Raw genomic sequence first — 22,498 nt, 5'->3', positions numbered from 1 at the left:
GGTCCCGCGTTCCGTTCCCGCGTTCCCTGGGGGCGATCCCAGCAAGAGCGAGCCCGGGAGAGGCGGCCCCAGCCCCGCTGCTAAGGCACCCAGCGGCAGCCCCGCGAGGCCCCCGAGCTTTGTGGTTGCCGTGGAGACGGGCGGCGCATCCCGGTGAAGGCGGGGGGCGGCCGGGACCGGGGGCGGGATCGGGAGCGGGATCAGGGGGGATGAGGGCACATCCCGGTGAGAGACTGAGGGGAGCCCGGGCCGGTCTGGGCAAGGCGAATGAAAACGGGCCGCGCGGAGGGAGTGAGCAGCCCTTGGTGTTCGGGCTGGGCTCCGGGCTCTGCCCCTGTCGTCCTGTGTTCTCATTCAGAGTCAGTGAATCATCTCGACATTTATTTTACTCCCGATATCGTCTTGGAGACAAAAAACATATTTTGATACTGAAATACCTGTAACCAAGTCTCACATTCCTTTATTTTCCCAAATAAGATCTGGAAGCATGTAGTTATTTGCTCACGTCAGGGTTATTCACTCCCGACTTCTGTCACTTCCCTCACACTGCCAGAAATTCAGGTGCATTTTCAGAGCACTTGAAATGATTTAGGGGAAGAAAGGTGAGGGGAGCGGAAACACTGAGGTACCTTGATAGTCCTTTCCCTTTTCCCCTTTCCCCTTCCTCTTTCTCTCTCCATTCCTCCCCTTTCCTCTCCTTTCCTTGTCCTCCCCTCGACACTTTGCTTTTTTCAAAATGAGCACCTTGCTGTCCTAATCTGTCTAGGATATGCAGAGCTGTGTAAGGTAAGGCCAAGAGATGTGGCTATTTTGCTTTCCAAGAGACGTTTCTTTGGCAAAAATGAAGTTACTTGTGATTTCTGGCCCAGCTGTTGCTCCTGTGGATATTCAGAATCTCTCCTTGCCAATCATCTGCCAAACAGAGCTAAAGGAGATGTGATATTCTCAGCTATGCATTTTCTCACTGGAATTCACTGGAGACTCTTTGCCTGACTACAAGGAATGCTGCACAAAATGCTGCTCTTGAATCCATTTTCATTTATCAGGCAGCAGGGTGGGAGAAATGTACATCCAGGACTCTCACACAGCAGAGGCAGTTGCAATCCCCAGAGGAACAGGAGGCCAGACCTTTTATACAGTTTTAAAAAAATTATTACTTGATATGTTTTTCTTTCCCTTTAGATCAGTGGGGAAAGAATGTAGTTCAAAACTCATGGGGAAAGCTGAATCCTTCACATACTTTCTTTTTTTATTATTTATTTTTTTAAAAAAATTATTATTAATAGAGTTTAATGAGGGAGTTCAGCAAACTCAGCAATGTAGGGTGATGCCAATGGATGGTCTGAGGGCACTGTGTTGACACTAAAATCCAGAGCAAGCAGCTCATATCTGTAGCATTTGATAATGCCCCTGGCAGTGTTTTTTTCTCAAAACATATTAATATCCTCAGTTAATTCTCTCCTGGTTAGAAGCTGCTTATAGAAAGGAGGAGAAGCTGCTGCATCCTCCTTTGTTTCCAAATAAGTCCCTTTTTCCTATGAGAGCTGCATGTGTTATTTCTTCTTCCAAAAATGCTGCTGTAATCATCTGTCACAGCTATCTCTCAACACATCTTTTTTCACCATATTTTTAGCATCAGGACTCCATATGCAATAGATTATTCTTAGGTTGTTTAGACTCAAAATACCGATCACGGATTTCTGAAAAAGATCAAAATGAGTAAAACATTGAAAAATATTTTATTAGTGCCTGTTGACTGGAGACACTGCCTTTCTTGAAGTAAGAATACTGCATCTCCACTTCTATAATTTATTCCAAGGTTGAAAAGAAAAGTGATGGGTCTAGTGTATTATACATTAGCAGATCATTTGCCTTTTTTTGTCAATGCTATTATCAGATTCCTATCTCAAGTTGTTACATTTTCTTTAAAATTTAAGATAAAAAAGAGAAAAAACCTCAGAAGCAAAGGTATGAAATCAGTTCCTTCTTCATCCTAGGTGACCATCAAAAGCCCTTCTCAGAGGAATTAGAGGTAAGTGGGTACCAACAATACAAGTATAGTGAACATATTGATAATTCTCAGAGTCACTACTTTCCTGTTATCTTTTCCTGCCATGATTTAAACAAGCTTCTTGAAATAAATCAGCGTGTCTCTACCATTACCTTGTCTGAAAGGCTGTTCTGTATTTTCATTTCTCATTCAGGAATTAGAAACCTTATCATAATTGCCTAGTTTAGGAGGAATTATTCTCCTTTGAGCCAGAGCAGTACTATCCTTTAACTTAAATACCTCTGTCTCTCGCTGGTATCTGCCCTTCCTATGGATTTACTGAGAGCAATCCCAGCCACTGCCCCGTGCACTCTTTCTAATCTCATCTCCAGGGAGAGCCGTGTCCTCTTCCAGCACATTTCAACACGTGTTGCATTAAACAACTTCCTGCAACAGACAGGGACATCAGGAAATAAACATGTGAATTCTAAGTAACTTTTGTTTGTTTTACCTATTCTGTACTAACAGACATCAAATAAACCTGCACTGAAAAGTGGCCCTTCTTTTCTGCCAAGTGAAATTAACTTCATGGTCCAACATTAAATGACATATTTTCTTCAACAAAAACAACACAAAAGGAGGAGGACAAATAATAACAGCTTCAGAGAGGTTATAGCAAATATGAATATTTTTAAACACTTGCTTATGAAATATCACTGATTTCCCGTGATGCAGAGCACGGCTGCATCCAAATCTCTTTAATTTTCATAGAGTATGGCCATGTCTTATGCTAACAGGAATTGCCTGATGTGTTTCCTTGGCATGCTTAGCGGCTGGGCTGTAATATTTTGCAGGCTTAGGATGTGTTTATGCAAGGGTTTTACAGATGGCACAAATCCAGTTGTAGATAGAGCAGCCAAATGAAGATTTTGTTAGTGACTGTTGATGCTTCCATTGACACTCAGGATCTCAGCCACCTCGGACTGCAGTTGTGCTACGTGTTGTACAAGAAATACCTGGTTTGTATGTACAGGCTTTGGAGGGATTGTCCAATGGTATATCAAAACATTAAAATCCTCAGAGAATTTTTCCATTGTTGTGCAGGTTTTTTCTTAGATTTTTTTTGATTAATTGTGAATTTTCACTTTTCCTTAGATATGCTTTCACAATATTCCATCTGTAGGCAAGGCAAAGGGTGCTTAAGTGTATGTCAGAGCAGTTTCATGTTTGAAGTGCAAGTTAAAATAAAACAATACAGAAAGTTAAAGATTGTTTACTTAGTCCAGGTATTGGTTCTTGTTTAACTTGCAGCATCTTAAAATGGTAACAGTTCCTGCTGAGAGGGGACTGGGATCATAAAAGTGTGAAGGCTGCACAGTAATACTGAGGAATGATTAAAGCATGAAGGTTCACCATCTGAGACTTTATAGGACATTTATTTTTTTATTTTTTAAAGGCACCTTTCTTCTGTTGTTTCCTGAAGTCCACCATAAGCCAGTGCTCCCCCCTGAACTGGATAATGAGGCACCTCACCCACTTTGTACCCTCCATATCCCTTCCCTTCTCAGCCTGTCTGCCCAGATCTGCTGTAGGAGGGACCAGGACCTCTTTGTTTTGTGAAAGCTAAACATTCCCACTGTCCCTGAATGCAGCCATTAGCAGAGCACAGCTCCTCTTATAAACAGTGTATGGAAGGTTATAAACAAAGCCAGGGAAGTATATGTAAGGCTGCAATAAGGCTATTTCGAGTCTACCTTTAGTTTAAACTACTGTTACTGGCATTACTAACACCGTAGCATTTTTCTGATTGGTATCTTTTATCTTTGTTCCTCCTAGCAAGAACACAGAGACTAAACAAATGGAAAAAATCACTCATCTGGAAGCTCTGATGTTTAGTGCTGTGCTGGAGAGCTGTGTGGATCAACTTGCAATTCTTGGATATATCATGCCGGTTCCACACGAGGACAAGGCAGACATCAACAATGTATGTGCCACTGCTTAAAAAGATGTATACAATATCTCTTTTTTTTTCTTTGTCTTGGTTTTATATCTTTTACCAGCATTTTTAAAAAATTCAAACGTATTTTCTGTGATTCTGTGACTCACGGGTGAAGAAACACAATGAAAGTGACCTAATTTTAATATTTATACTGCAGCATCACTGAGAAGCCTTGGTCAAGAATTTGTGCCAAAGACCCTACTGATCCAAAATGAGGTTCCTGAGATTATAATTTTTAAATCTCAGTGGTTAGACAACAGGTGAAGAATCAGGAAAGAGGAAGCAAAATGTGTAGGTTCTTTGGTAGATACAGAGCTATTTTAAAAGTAGAAACATATAGGTAATTTCAAAGTACTCAAAACCAGGGTAATTCTATTCTTCTTTAAGTCCATGCCAAAGTTCCTTTTGTTCTCACATCCCACAAAAAAGATGCACTTCAAAATGTATTCGTAACTACCCTTTCTCAGTGATCATTAGTTGATTTTTAATAGGCATCATTATATAGCTAAGATGGTTGAGCAGAGATATGGGCACCAGAGAAATCCTAATGCTCAGGCAGGGGTTTGTTGAGAAAGGTGTTGTGACTTTTCTGGTAGCTGTTCGACGGGAATCAGGATGGGACCATCCTGAGGGGTAAATGGCTTTAAGTACTGTGGTCTATAAGTGACACAGGAGGCTCTTTCCAGTTTTAGCAGGTTTGAAACTTTTTTAAGATGAACTCATGAAAAACGTTCACGACCAGGAGGAAAATTAAAACTGGGATCTGAGTTTTGACATCTAATGATGTTCACTCTGTCTGAAGCACCACTTAAGAATGCCAGAAGAAGTTAAATATTTTTTTTTCTACGTGCTTTCTTTCCATACTACCTTTTCAAAAAACCCATGGCAAAGCCGCAGCAGCAGTTGGAGTTCCAGTGAATTCCCCTGTCCAGGGCGGGGACGATGCTGAGACTGTGCCATAGAGGGCACTGCTCCCCTGAAAGACTCCCGGGAGCCGTCTCGTCTGCTCCCAGAGGATGCTTCTCCCTCTCTTAGGTGCCAGCAGCAAAACACAAAGAGCATATTTCTGGGACAGCAGGAGTTGTCCTCTTCAGACACAGACTTAGGCTGATTGACCTACTGAAGGTACACACAAATTATAGAGAAAACACCTTTGCTTTTCTCTTCAATCACAGACTCTCATTTTCATCAACTCACTTCTTAGAACACAACTTTCTCACAGGTTATAAACCTTACTTGTGTTGTTAAAGATGTCAAAAAAAAAAAAAAAAAAAAAAATCGAGGGGGAAACAATTTAGAAACAAGAAAATGGCTTAGGGAAGCTGCTCGCTGACTTTGGTGCTCTGTAATTTGCTACTCCTCCCTGTTCCTCAGTTTACATTTGGCTGTTTTCATTGTATTCATACAAGATCTGTATTTGCAAAGTACCCTGGAGTACTATCAGGCAGACAAATCAATGGCATCTTCAAAGACTGACATCTAAATTTCAGTTGATGACATTTTAGAGAGAATTAATCACAGTGTTGGGCAGCACCTCACTGATTTTCCAGATTGGATTCTCTTGCACATTGCTTCACACAGTGCATACCCCAGAGGGAGGCAGCCTTTCTATTTGCTGAATTTTGGGCAACAGACAAGCACTTAGCAGACTACACAGATGGTAACACATGCAGTTTACAAACTTCTTGCTTTTACACAGTTATTTGTTGACTATTAGTGTGGAAAGCCCTGCTGTTTACAGACAACTCAGTTATTGCCTGTCTTGAACTTTCCCAGACATTAAAAAAATCTATCAGTTCATAAAATCTACATAATATTACAACAGTTTGTTTGCCAAAATTAGTTCTTTCTGAAGTACAGTTGTCACCAACCAGTTATTAAAGCCCTTTTTTTCTAATTAACACTGCAATTTTCACTGGTCTGTGTATGCTTTGCATGTGATTCATTTAATGTAAATTTTACAGTCCAAAAATTAAGTATGCAGTCGCTCAGTCTCCTTCTCTAGTCACTGACGAGTCAGGCACTGCCAGAGGCTGATCCATCCCAATCCAGAGTTGTCCAAAACACTCAGCATGAAGCAGTCCCTTGCAGTGCCCTCACAGACTGCAGCAGCGCCTCAGACCTCTGACAGAGCCTTGCTTGACTTGCCTGACAAGTAAATTTTTGGAAGTACTCCTGGCATCCACAGCTGCTGCCCTGACCACTTGTTTTAACTCTGCCCTCTCTGCTCTGCTGGCACAAATGTATGTGTGGTTGTGGAAGGATCTGGACTGAGAACTGCTGCTACTAAAAATAACTTTTTTTTTTTTTTCCTTTTTGCTGGAAAATGTTTCATCACAGTGAGTTCTCTGTCCACTTCCCCAAGCAGCTGGGGTGGGGAGCCGGCAGCTGCAGACAGAGATGGGGCTGGCAGAGACTGTGTTAGCTGCAGTCAGCAGTGCTGCTGTGAAGGGTTCAGCCGCAGAAATGCTGATAGGCAGGCAAGAAAATGTTCTCTCTTAATGTCCCAGTGTATACACCTGCATTTTATCCATAACACATAAAGCAGAGAATTTCCTAGAAGTAAGAGCTTAGCTGATTTTATAATGTTATAATTTTATAACTCAGTCACAAGATACTTTTCCATGAAGGAGAGAGCTGCCAATATTTTGAATTTATCCTTAGAATTCATGTTATATTTCCTCTGCTGTTACTCTCTCAAAAAAACTGCTAAGCATATAGCAGACAGAAAGTCTGCTTTTATTTTTAAAATATTTTTTAAATTATTATTTAAAATATTTTTATTACCTTTATTTCCACACACCTCTAGTTATAACAATAAAATTGTAGGGAAAGGTTGTGGTGACAGGCAGTGGGAAATGTCTAAGATGGAGAGGAGGAGGAGAAAGGGGCTAACAGTCTTCCAGTTTGCAAAACCTGCTGCAAAAAAAGGAGGGAACAACTTGTTCTCTGTGCCAACAGAGTCCAGAACAAGCCCGGGGTTCAAATGCTGTTGAGGAGAAAAAAAATTTTCTTATGGTAAAGAAAGTTGTGAGGTGCTGGCACTGACAGGAGTGTGTGTAGTCTCTACTGCTAGAGGCCATTAAGAGCATGTCAGGTTAAGAACAGTCTGAACCACCATCTCTTGGAGTAGATGAATTCATCTTTTTAGGCCTTTTCTAGTCCTGTCACTTTAGGACTTTTGAGCCCATAAACTTCAATGAGCTACACTGTGTGCTCAAAACTAACCAACATAAACGTTTCTGATCTTCCACTCTTTGCAGAATGTAACATGGACTCTGAGCTGCTCTCAGTATACCTTCATTCTAGTTTATTACTAGTTTTCCTTCCTCTCACATAATTTTGCAGAGGGCTTAGTACTGCTGTGCAATGTGCAAGAAGGTCTCTCTTCTTCCCTTTTCCCTCTTCCCATATTCTCTTATTTCCCTTATCCCCTTTCATTCCCATCCAGGAAATGAAAGAAATGACCCAGGAGGAGCTGGATATTAACTCCCCAGAGCTTATGTCAGCAAAGCAAGAGAGTGGGGAAACAGCTACCTCCACAACCCTGAAAAACACCGAACACAAGCAGCAGCAGGGGAAAACTGAAGATCAAAAAAACACTCGCCATTCTTCCAAAAGCTCCAAGAAACGCACCACCCGGGCTGCACAGAAGCTCAAAAAAATTTATGCTGACAGGTGAGTGAAGCACCTATGAGGGATGCTCAGAGCTGTAAAGCTCTCAGTCTATCTCTTGAAAGCAAAAATACAAATGCCTCGCTGTCCAACTGCCAGAGTACATCAGTCTCTGTCTGGAAGGAGTTCCTCTAAGGATGGCAGTGGTTTCCTTCATAGACCATTTAGTTCCAGCCTTTGCTTGCCTCTGGGACTACCTAATGCAGCAGTTTTCCTTTGAATGGAGCTGGAAAACATTAGCCTGTTGATAATGGCTGCCTGGGTAGAAATCATGCCAGGCACCAATCAGTGCTCATGTTCTGGCCCCTGGAGTCAGGTTCCTTTAGCAGATCCCACATGCAAAAGGAGATCTGAGTCTTAGTTTTGAACTCAGTCATTCTGCAGGTCACACAGAGCTTCTGTGGCAGTTATAGCCATTACAGAAAAGATAATGTATATAAAGACTAAAGAGTTTCTTTCTTTTTTGAAACAAAATTTATTCCTGCACCTAAACCAGTGCCCTGATTTGCAGCAATACCAGCAGCCTTTGGTTTGAAAGAGATTACTGAGCTGAATGCTCAGTATGCATTTTTCTGCATCCTGGCTTCTGTCATTTAATGTCATTTCAACAATGGTTTTAAAGAAGATTCGAACAGAGATGAGGGAAATGCAGTTAAAGTGTAAATGCCACATGCATCATGACATTCAATAAACTGGACAAGACCAGGTACTGCATCGCCAGCTCTCATTTTCCAAGATCCACCTGTCATCACTACTGCAGAACTTAATGGCAACACAGTCTGGCACAGCATGGATATGTTTGTGCCTCTTTGCAATTTCTCAGAGTAGCATGCAGGGCAGCATTTTAAAATTATAAACTTCAACCAACTCCTAATACTGAGTTCTCCAGACAATTAGCAGATACCATGGGAGAAGCACTCCTGGGCTTGCTAGAACATAAGACTAGAAAAGGGATCTTTTATTTTCTTACATTTTACTGTAAACAATAGTGGATAAAAATGCCAGACACTGTACTACCAGCACCTGTAAAGTATTGTTGTGTTTCTTTTCTTCCTGGCAGGCAGTATGCAAGTGATGTACTTACAGTCACTATCAAAAAGATGGAGGAATTAGGAACATTTAGTAGCCTAACAGACGCTAATGAGAGAGAGAAGGCAGAAAAAAGCAAGTTTTTTGACATCCTCGTCAGGTCAGTGTTGTGTTCAGTTCTTCCCTGTTTAAATGCTGAAAGCCATTCCCACTCAGTACATGCTGAAAAGGAAATAAAATCCAATAAAACCAAAATACAGAAAGGATACTTTTTAAAACTTGAATTATTCTGTTTGCTTTGCAAACTGCAATTTTTCCCTTCCAAAAGAAACAGTGAATGGGTCTGATACTGATCTGAGCTGGGAATTGCCTGAGCTTTGACCTTGGTGAACACCAGTGGCTGAATTAATGCAAATGCCTCATTTCAATTAAAACATAATGTGATGTAGGAGCTCCTTGATCTTTAACTCGTGTCCTCAGTGAGAGCCAAAGCAGCAGAGAATCTGTTCAAATCAGGGCCAGCAGCATATGGCCTTTAGGCTGTGTGATGCCCAGGAGAACCTGCTCTGACCCATATGTCAATAGGCTCCCTTTTCCCAGCAGCAGTGAGGGATTAGCACAGATGGTGACAGAGGTGTCTTATTTAAGGCTAATCCACCAGCCACTGTGCTGTGATTCTCTTCTGTCCAAATCTTTTAGGGTACACATTTGTTATCATCTCAGCTCAAACTGGTGATTTCTTAGCTCAAACCTTTGAGCTCTAGAGGTTTGGTGGTTGTTTAGTATGCAAAGCTTTGGTTCAGTCCCAAGACTGTCAGAGAGAAAGTCATCAGACAAATATTTGACCACTTTAAAGCTGCCTCAGTGTCGCAGCTCGGCCCTTCATTGAGGGTGCACAGCAAAGCTGCTCTCAGTCGTGATTTGTCAGGAGTCCAACCTACTGGAACAGCTCTTGTGGTGGCTCAGGGATCTGACTCCAGGGCAAATCCTCAGCTTCAGTGGAATGTGTGACTTCAAGCATGAAACCCAACTCTTCCACTGCCTAAAATCAAGGGATTTATTGTTTATCCATGAAAGGGACAGAAAACAGGAATGAGATTAGCAATTGGCTGTGGAGTAACTATCCAATACTGAAAGGTAGAATAGACCAGACAAATTATAATCAGAGAGGACATAATCCTTTTTATCCCCTTCTGTCAATCATATCTAGCCATATTGTACTATACATTCTTTTCATGGGATGAACTTGATCTGTCTTTTGAGATGATAAACACTTGTCTGGATTTGTGTAAATATAGTGTTGTGAAAGACATTTGCAGTGAGACAATGGGGACTCCTTATCAGGAGTTTTGTTTGTCAGTTTCCCACATAAGGACCCTGAAAATGAAATGCATGTGTGATTGTAAGGTTGGAATAGGATACAAAATTTCAGGGGCCAACTGTAGTATTTACTGGTTTTAAAGCTAATAAGCATAAAAGCTTAGAGAAGCACTCTGAATGAAATAAGGTAATAATACCTAGAATATTTACTGCATCTGTTTTGTTTTAGATAGATGAACACTTCTCTAACTTTTGGTCTTCACTCAGATCCCTTCATGGATCTCAACAAGAGCATCCCCTGGATTTTCACCTTGTTCTCCCTTTTGTTGCCATCTGCCTTGCTCAGTCTGTGCACCTTTTCTTTCAGGATTTACTGACCAAGTCAGTAGTTCTGGTGAGAAGTCTCTGTTTATCTTACCACAATGTATCAGGAGACAGGAAGTTCCCCTTCTAGGTAAACAGCTTTCTTGATATAGTCAAGTGATTGTATTTTCCCACTTCAGGGAGGAAAAAGGAATGAAGGAGATCAAGGCACTCCAGAAACAGCTGCAAGATGTCAAGAAACAAGCTGATAAAGACCTTCAGGTGAGAACACTTAGCACCGGGCATCTTGCCAGGGGGAAGCCTGTTAGGAAGCTGGCCTCTGCTGCCCAGGAACTAGCACTTGGAGAGGCCATGGCCGTACACAATGAGCCACCACTCAGGACTATAGAAGTAGAATAATTACAATAAAGATTTGTATTTAGAATAAGCTCAGTAATGACATCAAGAGCAGTGTCTGATAGTTTTCAAATGGAAGCTCAAAATCCTCATAATCATGAGAGACTGTGGTGAAATTAGAATATCCCAAAAACTCTGCTAGGAGTGACAAAGCACAGATACCTGCAATCAGTAAGAAAGAGGTTATCTGCAGATAACAGTATCTAAAAGTTCTGTCATAGTCAGTCATGGCAGATCATTGGGCACAGAAGAAAGTATGCCAAAGGGAGTGAGAAAAGACAGACACCTATCATAGAGGCAGGCCATTTTTCCACCTATATTTTCATCTGGGGGAAGTAACATTCTATTTGTCTATTTTTCTAGGCTTCCAGACATCAGAAAATCCCAAACATGCCTACACAAGGGCAGATCAATGTTATTGCACATATGCTGTCAGCTTAATCTTTCTGGAAAGCTTCAGCCCTTCTGTCTGCATCATGCCAAGGGTGTGTGCATTCACAGGAAACAGGGGGCATTCTGGAAATGTCAGACTTGCTACACAAGTGCAGATCAATTGAATGCCTTATCACTGGTCACTTTGATGCTCACCAGACAGCTCAGACTTGATGCTCATTCAACATGGAAATGCAGCTGGCCCTGCTGAAGCAGGAGATGTGTGATAGCAAACAAGCAGAGGGCAAGCTGGGGCAGAGCTGTACAGGGGAAGAAACAAGAGTCTGACACTTGGTTCAGTAGTGAGCAAGAAGACAGCAAGGACATCTGAGGAAGGAATGTCCTTGCATGTTCACTGAGTTTTGTCTTTGGACAAAAGTGTGGATAGTAGTCAAGCCAGGATATAGTTGATTACAGAAAGGAATTTTAAGCCCCAGACATGCTGGTGAAGATTGGTTTGTAGAACATGAAAGTTTTGTGTTGGCAGCCTGGATGCATGTGCAGTGGAAAGTTTAATTGCAAATACAGGACAGTTGTAAAAATGTGAGGAACCTGTTTGCTTCTCACGCTGTCCTTTCTCAGTCAGACTCTGGTGGCTCCTGGGAAGTTCCTGCTCTCCCACTCCCCAGGCTGGTGAATGATGAGTTCTCCATCTCTTCAACCCTCACCATGTCCATGCACACAATACACATACCCAGTCCTGGTTTAATGCCTTCCCAGGGGCTGTCATCATCCTGTCTTGTACCAGCAGCAATGTCCTGGCACTCTGCAGTCAGGGGCCACTTCTGTATCCTGCCCTGCACCTCTCCTACCTCCTGCAGTCATAAAAATGTGTGCAGCTCCTGTGCTGAGGGAGGGCTCTTCTTTTTGTCCTTTCAGTGCTAATTCACTTCTTGGGTTTTGCCTCATCAAGTGGGATTTGCACTTTTTTTTTTTTTTTAATATTTCCAGCTTTAAAGTTCTTTTCTGAGCTTCCTTATAGTTTCAGCTTTGATAACAAATCAAAGACAAGACTACTTTAAAGCACTGCTTTCCTCCTGTGCCAAAAATAATGGTGTCTCACTGTGTCTCTCAAGAGAGAATAATTTCTATTAGCTTCATATGGGATTTTCCCATAGGCAGTTTTACAGACACTTGCATGAATTGTCACCTTGCCAACTAATTAAAAATAAAAATACAGCTTTGCTGACTTTGGAGTACTTTGAAAAACAATAATAATGCACAGACCTGTAGACAAAAGCCTACATGGCTGAGAAAACAAAAGCGAGTAAATCTAATCCTGGAACCAGAAAAACATGGCCGTTGTCTCAGTCATGTTGCCGTGAATTTTTATTTTCAGCCTTTCTACCTCTTAATAAGATGCTAATTAACAGTGTATTAGCCTGCTCAGCTCGTTTTTCTTTCTAATGGAACACAAATCAAATGCTAAATGCTCTTTATTTTGTTTTCTCTCGGAGAGCACTGTTGTCTCTAAAGGAGCTGAAATGGTGCATCTGGTTTTGCTCTTACCTCTCTGTGCAGGAGCAGCACTGGTAGCTCAGGTTTGGCTGCAGGGTGTCTGTTTGCTTCTGCAGAGTTCATTTTCTAGTTTCTATTAAAAATTCTCACTTTCTCTGGTTTCCTGGACAAGTAATAGCAGTCTGTGCAGGTTTTGAAGCAGATTAATATAGGATTATACTGCTTAACATAAAAATTTAGGAATGTAAAATTTAGCATTCCTGTATTGCTCTTCACCAGAAGACTTTTTATGTCCTGTAGGTTTTGGGCTGTACTCATACATATGTGCAGGTAGTGATGTGATTTTATAATAAGCATTAATATTACAGCTACCAAACAGACAGAAATCCAAGCAACTGCACCACAGTACCAGTGAAAACAGGTCTGTAACTTTAATTCTTTGTCAGTTGTCATAACACACCCAGATCCACCTTATCAGTGCATCACTCAGTCATGTTTTTAAGATTAAAGATTAAAACCCATCATGTTTCTTCCCTTTTCCTCTCCCAGGAGGACAAATGCATCAGTGGAGTGTTCTGTGGAATGTTTTAAATGCATGTACACACCCACTGGTGCATGTTTCTACTGGAGATATGCACAGGATGATTACAGTAGAAGGCACAAGGTTTGAGATGGTCCTGAGCTTCACTGCTGGCAGAGCCCCAAGGAGCACTGCAGGACCTGGAGCTGGTGCACTAGATCCAAACCTGGCTCCAGAGGGGCAGGATTTTCCACAGGAGTGCTGCTGCCAACAGGTCTGTTCCCTCTGCCAGCAAACTGCCCCTCCTGGGACTCTCCCGCAGCTGCAGAATCAGAGCTGAGCTGGCCAGGGGCTGCAGGAGCCGCTCTGTCAATGCCAGGTGACAGGCAGCCCTGCTGGCCCTTGGGCACAGACATTCCCGAGGGCCTTCTGGAGCTGGGACACTGATGCAGGCAAAGCCGTACTGAAGTGCCTGCAGGGCTGCCCGCTGTGGTTGCAGGGGTGGCTGCAGCAGGTGTGTGCATCCAAGCACATCTCCAGGCCCTGCAAACTGAGATGCTGCAGCTGCCAGAAGGGCTTTGAGCTCTGAGCACTCCGTGTGGGAGCAAGGCAGAGCAGGGCTCTCAGTCAGCACAGAGCACAGCACTCCTTCCCCTGCCAAAAGGGCAGCATTGCACTGCTGGAGAATTCCTCAGACTGTTTACTCCTGTGGGCTATTTTTGTAACCAGCTGTATTTTATGACTGTAAACACTAATTGCTGTGGAAGAGCTGGGAGACCTTGGTGGCACTTACAAGAAAGATAAATCGAAGTAAATGAAAACACAGGAGTGTGGATAAGGTCTCCAGCTAAGTGCAGCTGCTTTTGCAGCCAAACAGCATCTGTGGGGAAGACTCCTGTGGCACCAGGTGACAGCAGACAGGCCCCTGAGCTGTTGTCTGTAAGCTGAGAGATCAGAGAAAATCAGCCTGTTTACCTGCTCATGAAGCAGACTGGCTCCTGACAACTATTTCCTGGGTTTTGATCTTGGTCTCTGCCAGTTTTCCGATACTTTTGGACACGAGGGATGATTTGGTTTGGCAGATTCAACGCTGAAGTCATCCCAAATAAGCAGCCCAGAGATTTACTGCATCAGCTATGAAAGCATTCCGTGTCCTGGCATGGACCTTTGCTATGATAAACCAGAGTGAATAAATATTAACTCATTTTCCCAGTTACTGTCCCTGAAGTTCAGGGAACAGCACACTTTGCAGATGGTACCCACAGCTTGTGGCCATTTGCTGCTGCATTTACTGCCTTCAGCTAAATCCCAAATGCGTCCCAGCTCAGCAGCACCAGGTCCTGCAGCAGGAGGTGCCCTCAATTCTGCAGCTGGCTTTCCCTGGCCAGGCAGATGCTGCTGTAAACCACCAGTGGGTTTTGCATTTCACTTCCCGTCTGCTTTGGATTGTGTAACCAAGCCCCCAGACTCCTCACCTCTAACCAGGATGTTTTACAACACCACAGACCAAATCCAAACCACAGACATGCCATTCAACCGAGAAAACAACAGAGCAGATGGGCTCTCATCCCGGCTGGGGCCTGGGACACAAGAATCAAATGCACTTTTTTCTTTACTAAAATGTGAAATGGAAAAGAAAATAACCCGGTGAGAAGTTCATACTTTGCCCCAACTCTCTGAGTACTTTGTAACCTAGGCTGAACCTTTTTTTTTCTGGCCAGTTTTCAGTTTTTGAGCAGATAGCACTAACACACATCAGCAGTGTTTGACTTTCCTGAGCCTCAGTGCCACAAAAAGCTGTGGGTTTGCTTTATTTTAATTAGCATCTCCTCAGTCTCCCTGCTGGTTCTTCAATTTAGACACGATTCCACTATGACCCAGGAAGACAATCTCAAAATAGAGTGGTACACTCATATCCCCTGTCTACTCACCAGGAACACAACTCTTCCCAATGGCCACCAAAAAAAAATTCCATGCCAGGGAAAATAAAGACCATGACCAGAAACCTTAATAAGGCAGAAAGAGCTCATGTCTATAGCTGTCTGCAGTCATATGACGATATGGCCATAAAAATAGCACCTGGTGTTTGAAACCTTCAAGTACATGTGAACACCTTTGAACCCACAAAACAGCATCAGCCAAGGCCCCAATAATCCTGAGCCTCATAAATGTACTCTACTCCTCCTCTATATGACAGGGGCTGCAGAAGGAAGGACTTTCCTTTTAACTGTTCCAAAGTCTTCTTATAAGGAGACCTTTTCCAAGTGAGTCATGCTGCAAGGGCTTTCAAACACAGCACTATTGAGCTGGCTTCTTCCTGGGGCATTTTTCCATGTTTACACAGCTAAGGAATGTGAGGTGCTTCAGAGATAAGATATGTGGGCTTCAAAAAATGCCAGCAGTTTGGTATTTCATCTTCATCTGTGGAGGTTTGGCTGATGAACATCAAACCCACCACAGCACGGCAGGGAAGCAAAGAGAAAGGCTGTAATGGAGCAGTTGTGTGTATTCACATTGATCTTGCATAATTACACAGGAAGCTTTGATGACCTTTTTAACTCGATAAAAAAGTCTTCATTTTACAGGCATTTCTCCCAAGTTCCAACCCCAGGGTAATGAACCTTTATCTGTTATTCAAATAAATTAATTAAAAAGGAGTAAACAACACAGCAATCCCAAATCAAGCAAATGCACTTTGCTTCCTGAGCATGCTCCAAAAGCTGGACAAACCTCTCAGGATTCTGGCCTATGGGAGAACTCCAGGGAACAGAAATCTGAGCTTTCTGCCCCAGGAAAGCTCAGCTCCATTGCAAAGCAAGGCATGGGGAGAGGCTGGGACCTCATAGCCTGCTTTTCCTTGACGCTGCTTCCTCGCCTTGGGTGTATGTTTTCATAACAAAGTGGGCACCATCTACCTGGTAAGATTTCAAGAAAGAACTATTTGAAAATATGAGCAAGTCAGGATTAGATCTGCACCTGTTCCTGAGGCTGTGTTTATACAGTTGCTGAATAATTAGGAAAAAAAAATAAATCCAAGGAATAGAGTATACTTTAAGATAAGAAACTTTGGCTTTTATGGGGCTGAGGCATTATCCTCCTCTTACAGACGCTTACGCACTGAGATGGTCTAATGCAAGGTGTTAGTAAAAGTAAAGCCTAACTTTAAGTGGTTAAAATTCTTTGGCTTTTTTCATATTTATCCTAAGCATGACTGAATCGATTTCTTGACCAGAGAGCAGTCCTGCCTTCTTGTGCCACTCTGTTCCTCCTCCACCCTCTCCAGAGGCAATCACTCCTTGCTGATGGGTTTATTGCTGTCTATATGGGCTACAGATCAAACTAACCTTTGAAATGCTCTTTGAAATGGAGCAACATTCAGGGAAAGTGAAGCCTTTAGCTTTGTCTCTTCTGACCTTATCAGTGAGTTCATGAGCTAACCTCAGTGCTTTTTGCTGCTTCTGTCTCCACTAGAACCGAGATAAGGTTATTGATTGCCTCAAAGATAAGCTTCAAGAGAGAACAGCCAAATTGAACACAGAGAGCTATTACATGAAGAAAAACACAGATCTCCAGATCCAACTGACCCAGAAAAAGCGCAGCAGTGCAGAGAATGCCCTGGAGAAGGAAATCCAGGTAAGCCCTTCCCCATGGCCCATACTGGAAGGCTTCTCCATCAGATGAGGGAAGAGCCCTCCCTCACGGCCCAGATGCCCTCTCTGTTCTCCATCATAGTCAGCAGCACAGCTGTTTAACTGGATCAGGAAACTCCTTGGGGTTAGACACCTTTATCTCTGCTATTGTTTCTCTGTATGAAGCTTTAAACAGCAACAACAAGGATGACTTGGCCATGGTCAGAAAACCCAGACCCAGAAGTATAGCCAAAGGGCTGGTTACAAAGGCATTAGCAACCTGAGCTCCCAGCAGATTATACAGACAGAGCTGCTTGTGTGGCCATAAGGTGAACTGGACTACAAAACTCTTCTGGGTCTGCAAGCATCTTTTTTTGACTGATCAGGTCTGATCTAATTGTCCCTTTTTCATGGATGGCCCCGGAGCAGGGACTTGTCTGATTTTATCACTGGAAAAAAATGTCTGTGGACTACACAGAGCTCCAGCACTTTTATTCAGCTTTCAGCAGCAGTGTGTGCACACACGTAAACACCAACATTGTCTCACACATGTTCTGTCTGCTCTGATCACAGAATTTGAAGAGCATAACTGATGAGGAGATGCAACTCCATATGGAGACTGAAAATTTCCTCACACAGCAATATCAGGTATGTGTGACTGTCAGCTAATGCTTAAAGTAGTAACCTATAAACAGCATATAATCGATTAGTGCCTAAAGGAAAACAGTTATTGCTCCATCAAATGTACTGGGTTCATGACTGCTGCAGTTTGAATGATTACCTCAAATCTTAATTAACACAGCTCTCCCAGGCTTGGGATTTGCTACATATCGATATTATTTCCTTAAAATTAGGGTTCATGTAATGAATTACATTGTTTATTCATGTTAGGGATTTTTTTTCTCTCTCAGATAGCTGTATTTTGTTAATTGGAATTTTATTGAGACCTTCCTTGGCAGTCACTGGGGCTCCCAGCACCCCAGTGAAGAGCCCAAAGTAAGGGCAGCAGCTTCAGAGACCCAAGGGCTGCACAGAGGGGAGGGACACTGCAGAGGGAATGACACAAACTGCCTGTCCAGTTGCTAACCCACAACTCTTGTACACATTTTCAGCAGCATGAATGTCCTTCCTTGTGGCGTTGATTCAGAGGTTCACAGCATTCCTCTCATTAACAGTGAATAACTCCACAGTGAATAATGCTGCAAAGCCTCTCAGAAATGGTATGATGGGAAGAAAACCTAGACTACTGCAGGGTACCTGACGTCACCGACAGTACAGAATTCAATAGGAGATAACAGCTTTTTAAAAATGTAATTTGAGTGCAAACCAGTGCTGCATCTTATGAGCAATTGAACAGTGTGCTCTGCACCCCAGAGCTTGGGTCTGATCAATGCTCCCAGCGAGGGGACTGCCCAAGTACATGCTGAGCCTGGCTGACCTCCAGCAGCCGGCCCAGCAGCGGCCCCTCAGTGCTCAGACAGCAGCTGGTGGCTTTGCAGGGGCCCGCAGACAGCAGGATGACCATGGCCTCATCCCCGCTGTGTGTCCAGCTGTGATGCAGTAATGAGATTGATGCTTTTCCTCAGATTATTTTTCCGTGGAAGCAGTCACGGTGGTTGCTATGGAGAAGTTATTGGTGAATAGGAGGAAGTCATCTGGGTGATTGTTTCAGAAATACCTGCCCTATTCACGAGCACAAAGCCAAGTTCACAGCCTGAAATAGTGTGAAGTGCTGTCCCCTGGGACCTTATTCCTGGTGTGCTGAGCTTAATCCAGAGAGCGGTAGGGAGTCAGGCAGAGGATAAAAGCTCTCCCACTGACAAACTGTGCTTTTTAACACCCCCTCCTTCTGTATGCACACCAAGAATGGCTTCTGGCTGTCGGTTGCTTCATCAGGACTGACTGCACAAAACTAGCCCTGCAGTAATTTGTGAGTATTCTGAGGGGTTTGATCCTTTCAAGATGAGAAGAAAACATTGACTATGCACATTTTACAGGACTCTCACCACCATCCTGAAAGCAGGCCATGTAACAGCAGCAAACCTCTCACCTGTGCACTCTTTGCACCACTCTCTCCCCATGCAGAAGGTGAAGGAGAAGCTGGAATACTGGATGGAGAAGTATAATAAAGACACTGCTGCAATAGATGAAGAACTGGATGATCTAAGAGCATTAAAGGCAGAGAACTTGGAAACGATGCAGAGATTTGCCAAGGAGGTAAGACATGAGCAGCATCTCAATGTTCAGCCATGCAAAATTGCATTGGGCTTTTTCCTACACTCATTTGGATAAGGAACCAGGACCACAGAGAAAAAAATCAGTAATTTTGAGGCATAGGCTGTGATTAGAGCACTTGTCTTAGGAAGATGTCACCTGAGGCTGAGATGTCATCTTCTATTTGCCACCTGTGACATCAAGGAGGGAAGATGATGTTTCCCTGTTTTCAAATACCAGCAAGTAATGAGAGAGCTACTGACAGCCTTTGTGAGGGGCAGAGGTACTGTCCCATCCCATCATTATGCCTCACCTTACTTTCTGCCTGAGTCTGAACAAGTCTGCTCCTTCTGGGAAGATCAGGGTACCACAGGCTGAGAGTGGAGAAGGCAGCTCATCCCTTCCTGCAGACACACATCCCCAGCTGCACAGAGCTCTGGTATCAGGGAGCTGATCCTGGGTAGAACCATTCCTGCCCTGCTGGGTTTGTGGTTAACTGCTGGGTTCCGATCACAGCAGAACAGCAGCACAGAATAGAAAAAAGCATCTAGAAAATTGCGTGTTTTAAAACCAGAAGGAATTTACTTGTAAACATTCCTTGCTGTCCATGGGCCGGAGATGATGGGACGGAGCTGGATGTTTCCCTGTTTGTGGGCTCATTTTTCACTCTGTACACTGTCATCTCAGTGTCCCAAGTGTGTTTGTACATCATCTGCTGCTTAGCCTGGGGGACCAAGTGTCCTCCCCACCACCAGCTGTTGCCTGGGAAGTCATCAGCCAGCCATTTTACAGCACGGGATCAGGGGGTTAATTACACCCAGGCCGTGAGAGGTTTCACTTTGGCAGCAGCTCCAAGTGCCTGAGGACTGACGGTGGTAATGAGCAACATTTGCCATCTGGATTTAGGAAAGATCAAATAATGGAGGGGGGAGGAAAACCCCCACTCACACATTATCCTTGGGCTGCCCTGGAGCTCCGTGGTGCAGAGGAAAACCACAACCCACGGGCCTGAGCAGTCCTGGCAGGGCTGTGGGAAGTGTGTAGAAGGATGAAACCTGTAGGCAGCAGAGGGAAAGAACCCTCGCACCCGGGTCCAGGTGAGCCCTGCTCTGGCAAAGGGCTGGGCACACTGAAGGCTGGCCTTGCAATTTAGGGGATGTTTGTCACAGCTTTCCCACCCCTGTGCTTCCTTGCAGTGCCTGACATTCCAGGCAACCATCATCATTGACCGGACAGACAAGGAGGCCAAGAGAAAACAAAGAGAGCAGGAAGCCCTGGAGCTGAAGAGTGCTGTGAAGGTAAAGGGGAGCAAAGCTGAGGCAGTGTTGCTCCAGCAGCAGCTGGGAGTTAATAATCCATGTCACAGGCTTTGTCCAGGCAGAAAACAGCCCAAAAAATCTGGCTGGTGTGTGTGGCACAAGCAAAGGACAAAGCCTGTTCCTTTTGCTGGGGCACACTCAGAGCTGGCTGCAGGTTTGAGATGGGAAATGAAAGGGGAGCAGCCAGCCCTGCAAATATCACTGCACAGGTGATGCAGGGAGGATGGGGTAGTGCCCCTGCTTGTGCTTGCCCTCAGCCCAGCTGTGGATGCATTTGGCACAACCAGCTCAGGCCCAAAGGCTGCTGCATGGCTGGGGAGCACGGGAGAGGATCTCCAGGCACTGAGCTGTACCAGGTACCCCAGCAAGTGATTTCCCCTCAGGCCTCTCTCTCTCTCTCACTTCCAGGTGCAGGCCTGGTGGAAAGGTACAATGGTCCGCAGATTCCTTGGCCAATACCAGGAGCTTGAGAAGTATCTGAAGGAACAGTTAGCAGAGAAAGGAACAGTTAAAAGAGGCAAGGGAAAATCTGGAGCAAAGAAGTAAGAAAGTGGCCACAGAGGTACTCCAGGACTGTTGCTGGGCAGGGCACTGTGGTATGTCTGACAGGACAAAATAAACCATGTAACAGAGCTTGGGCAATCCTGGAGAACACAGTTAAGGTGAAGCTGCACTAAAGATCTTAAAGCTGCCTTTGCACAGCTTTTTTTTCCCAGCAGAAAGGGGATTTGCTTCAAAGCAGTGAGAAACACTATATCCCCTGCAAAGTGCTTTATGGGAACAGAACAGTGGGAAGTAATCCTGTTACAGCCCAGGAACTCAGCAGCATGGGATGCTCTGCACCCAGAACCTCCTCTGCCAGCCCCAAAGCACCGGCCATGGCTCTGGGTCAGGTGGGGACCCCAGCTGGGCTCCCTGTGCTCTCCATGCCTCCAGCGCTGGCATCAGCTCAGCAGGGGAGAACATGGGCCGTTTGCAGTGTAAACACAAGAGCACTCAGAGCATGCAGGTTTCCATTCCCACAGTCCTGCACAGTGTCAGTGCACAGACAGAACAGCTCCACACACCCTCTGACCAAGGGGAGGAACACAGGGAAAAGGCAGCCAGCCATGCTGCTGGCAGGAGCTGCTCTGTCACAGCCGTCCCCACCGCCCCAGCCAGCACCACTGCACAGTGGGACAGGGCTGAAGGCAGGGAGCTTTTAACCAAAAGGGAATCCCTGCTCCAGACACCACTGTCAGTCTACATGCAGGTCTGTGCACAAAGCCCTGTGGCTGAGCTGCCTGGTTTCTGACTCTCTCACATGGGAGATGATCTCAAACCATAGTCTGCTCTGCTCTTTGTGACCAGCCCGTGCTGGCCCCATCCAAACCTCCTCGTGTCCAACCTGAACTGGGCCAAAAGCTCTGAAGTTCATGTGAGATGGCTGCAACCATGAGAGCCTGTGGCTGAGCCCTGAACAGAAGGTGCTGGTGCTTTATCAGGCAGACTTGGTTGTCAGGGGAGTGCTGAAGTTTGATTCTCCAGACAAACTCCATTAGAAGAGCCTGTGTTCCCACTGGAGCATGGACACTTGTTTGAAACCTGTACCAGTTTTCATCCCAGCACTGGTACTGAACGAATTCCCTCTCTTCCCATGTTCCCCACGCAGCACTAAGAGCAGGGATCGCTCCAGTTCGGTGCTGGCAGGAACAGAGCCAGGACTGTGCTTGCACCCCACTGCAGGAAGTGCCTCAGTGCAAACCCGGGACTTGAGTTCCTAATTCTAGCTCTTCATGTGCTGCTGACTCTGCATTTCACCACAGACCTGTGTTTTCTGTATGTGACAGGGGAGTTAACAGGTGACCTGCTTGGGCGGAAGGAGTGAAATTGATAATAAAACTCTCTAGAGGCTTTGAGCTAAGGAAAGCAGGATGAGATGGAGGCAGCAGATCTCTGCTGTTTATGTCAAACTCCGGGCACACTTTATTAATGAAAACAAACAAGTGAAATCTGACCCTGGGCTGCACTTGCTCCTCAGCGGAGAATGAAGCAGCTCTGGAAACCAAAACAAAGAGGCAACAGTGGAACAGGGTTTTGCCATGAAGTTGGGGTGCTGAACATCAGATTCCCACATGAGGCCCAAGAAAAAGCTTCTGATGTGGCTGCAAAATTTGTGTAAAAATACTGGGATTTTCCTGTGCTGTAGAAAAT

At 44.4% G+C, this 22,498-nt stretch overlaps 1 protein-coding gene across 1 annotated transcript; it reads left to right on the top strand.

Moving 5' to 3' along the window:
- Positions 1-101: 101 nt before the first annotated feature.
- On the top strand, positions 102-22,420 carry IQCG (IQ motif containing G). Its single transcript, XM_040074884.1, has 11 exons — positions 102-153; positions 1,938-2,032; positions 3,827-3,974; positions 7,441-7,667; positions 8,725-8,853; positions 10,517-10,598; positions 16,615-16,776; positions 17,346-17,420; positions 18,858-18,989; positions 20,183-20,284; positions 20,714-22,420. The coding sequence occupies exons 3-11, from the start codon at positions 3,849-3,851 to the stop codon at positions 20,849-20,851; spliced, it is 1,173 nt and encodes a 390-aa protein (XP_039930818.1). The 5' UTR covers positions 102-153; positions 1,938-2,032; positions 3,827-3,848; the 3' UTR covers positions 20,852-22,420.
- Positions 22,421-22,498: the final 78 nt, after the last annotated feature.

This window comes from Hirundo rustica, chromosome 10, assembly GCF_015227805.2.
Source record: "Hirundo rustica isolate bHirRus1 chromosome 10, bHirRus1.pri.v3, whole genome shotgun sequence".
In the NCBI taxonomy this organism is placed as follows: domain Eukaryota; kingdom Metazoa; phylum Chordata; class Aves; order Passeriformes; family Hirundinidae; genus Hirundo; species Hirundo rustica.
Note: the sequence above shows the minus strand (reverse complement) of the source record. Positions and strands in the feature narration are given on the sequence as shown.

Bases quoted from the DNA above. Each gene is read 5' to 3' on its own strand.
- IQCG (XM_040074884.1), top strand. From the start codon at position 3,849: ATGGAAAAAATCACTCATCTGGAAGCTCTGATGTTTAGTGCTGTGCTG. The intron at 8,854-10,516 runs GTCAGTGTTGTG...TTCCCACTTCAG, and splicing joins TTTTTTGACATCCTCGTCAG to GGAGGAAAAAGGAATGAAGG. The intron at 10,599-16,614 runs GTGAGAACACTT...TGTCTCCACTAG, and splicing joins AAGCTGATAAAGACCTTCAG to AACCGAGATAAGGTTATTGA.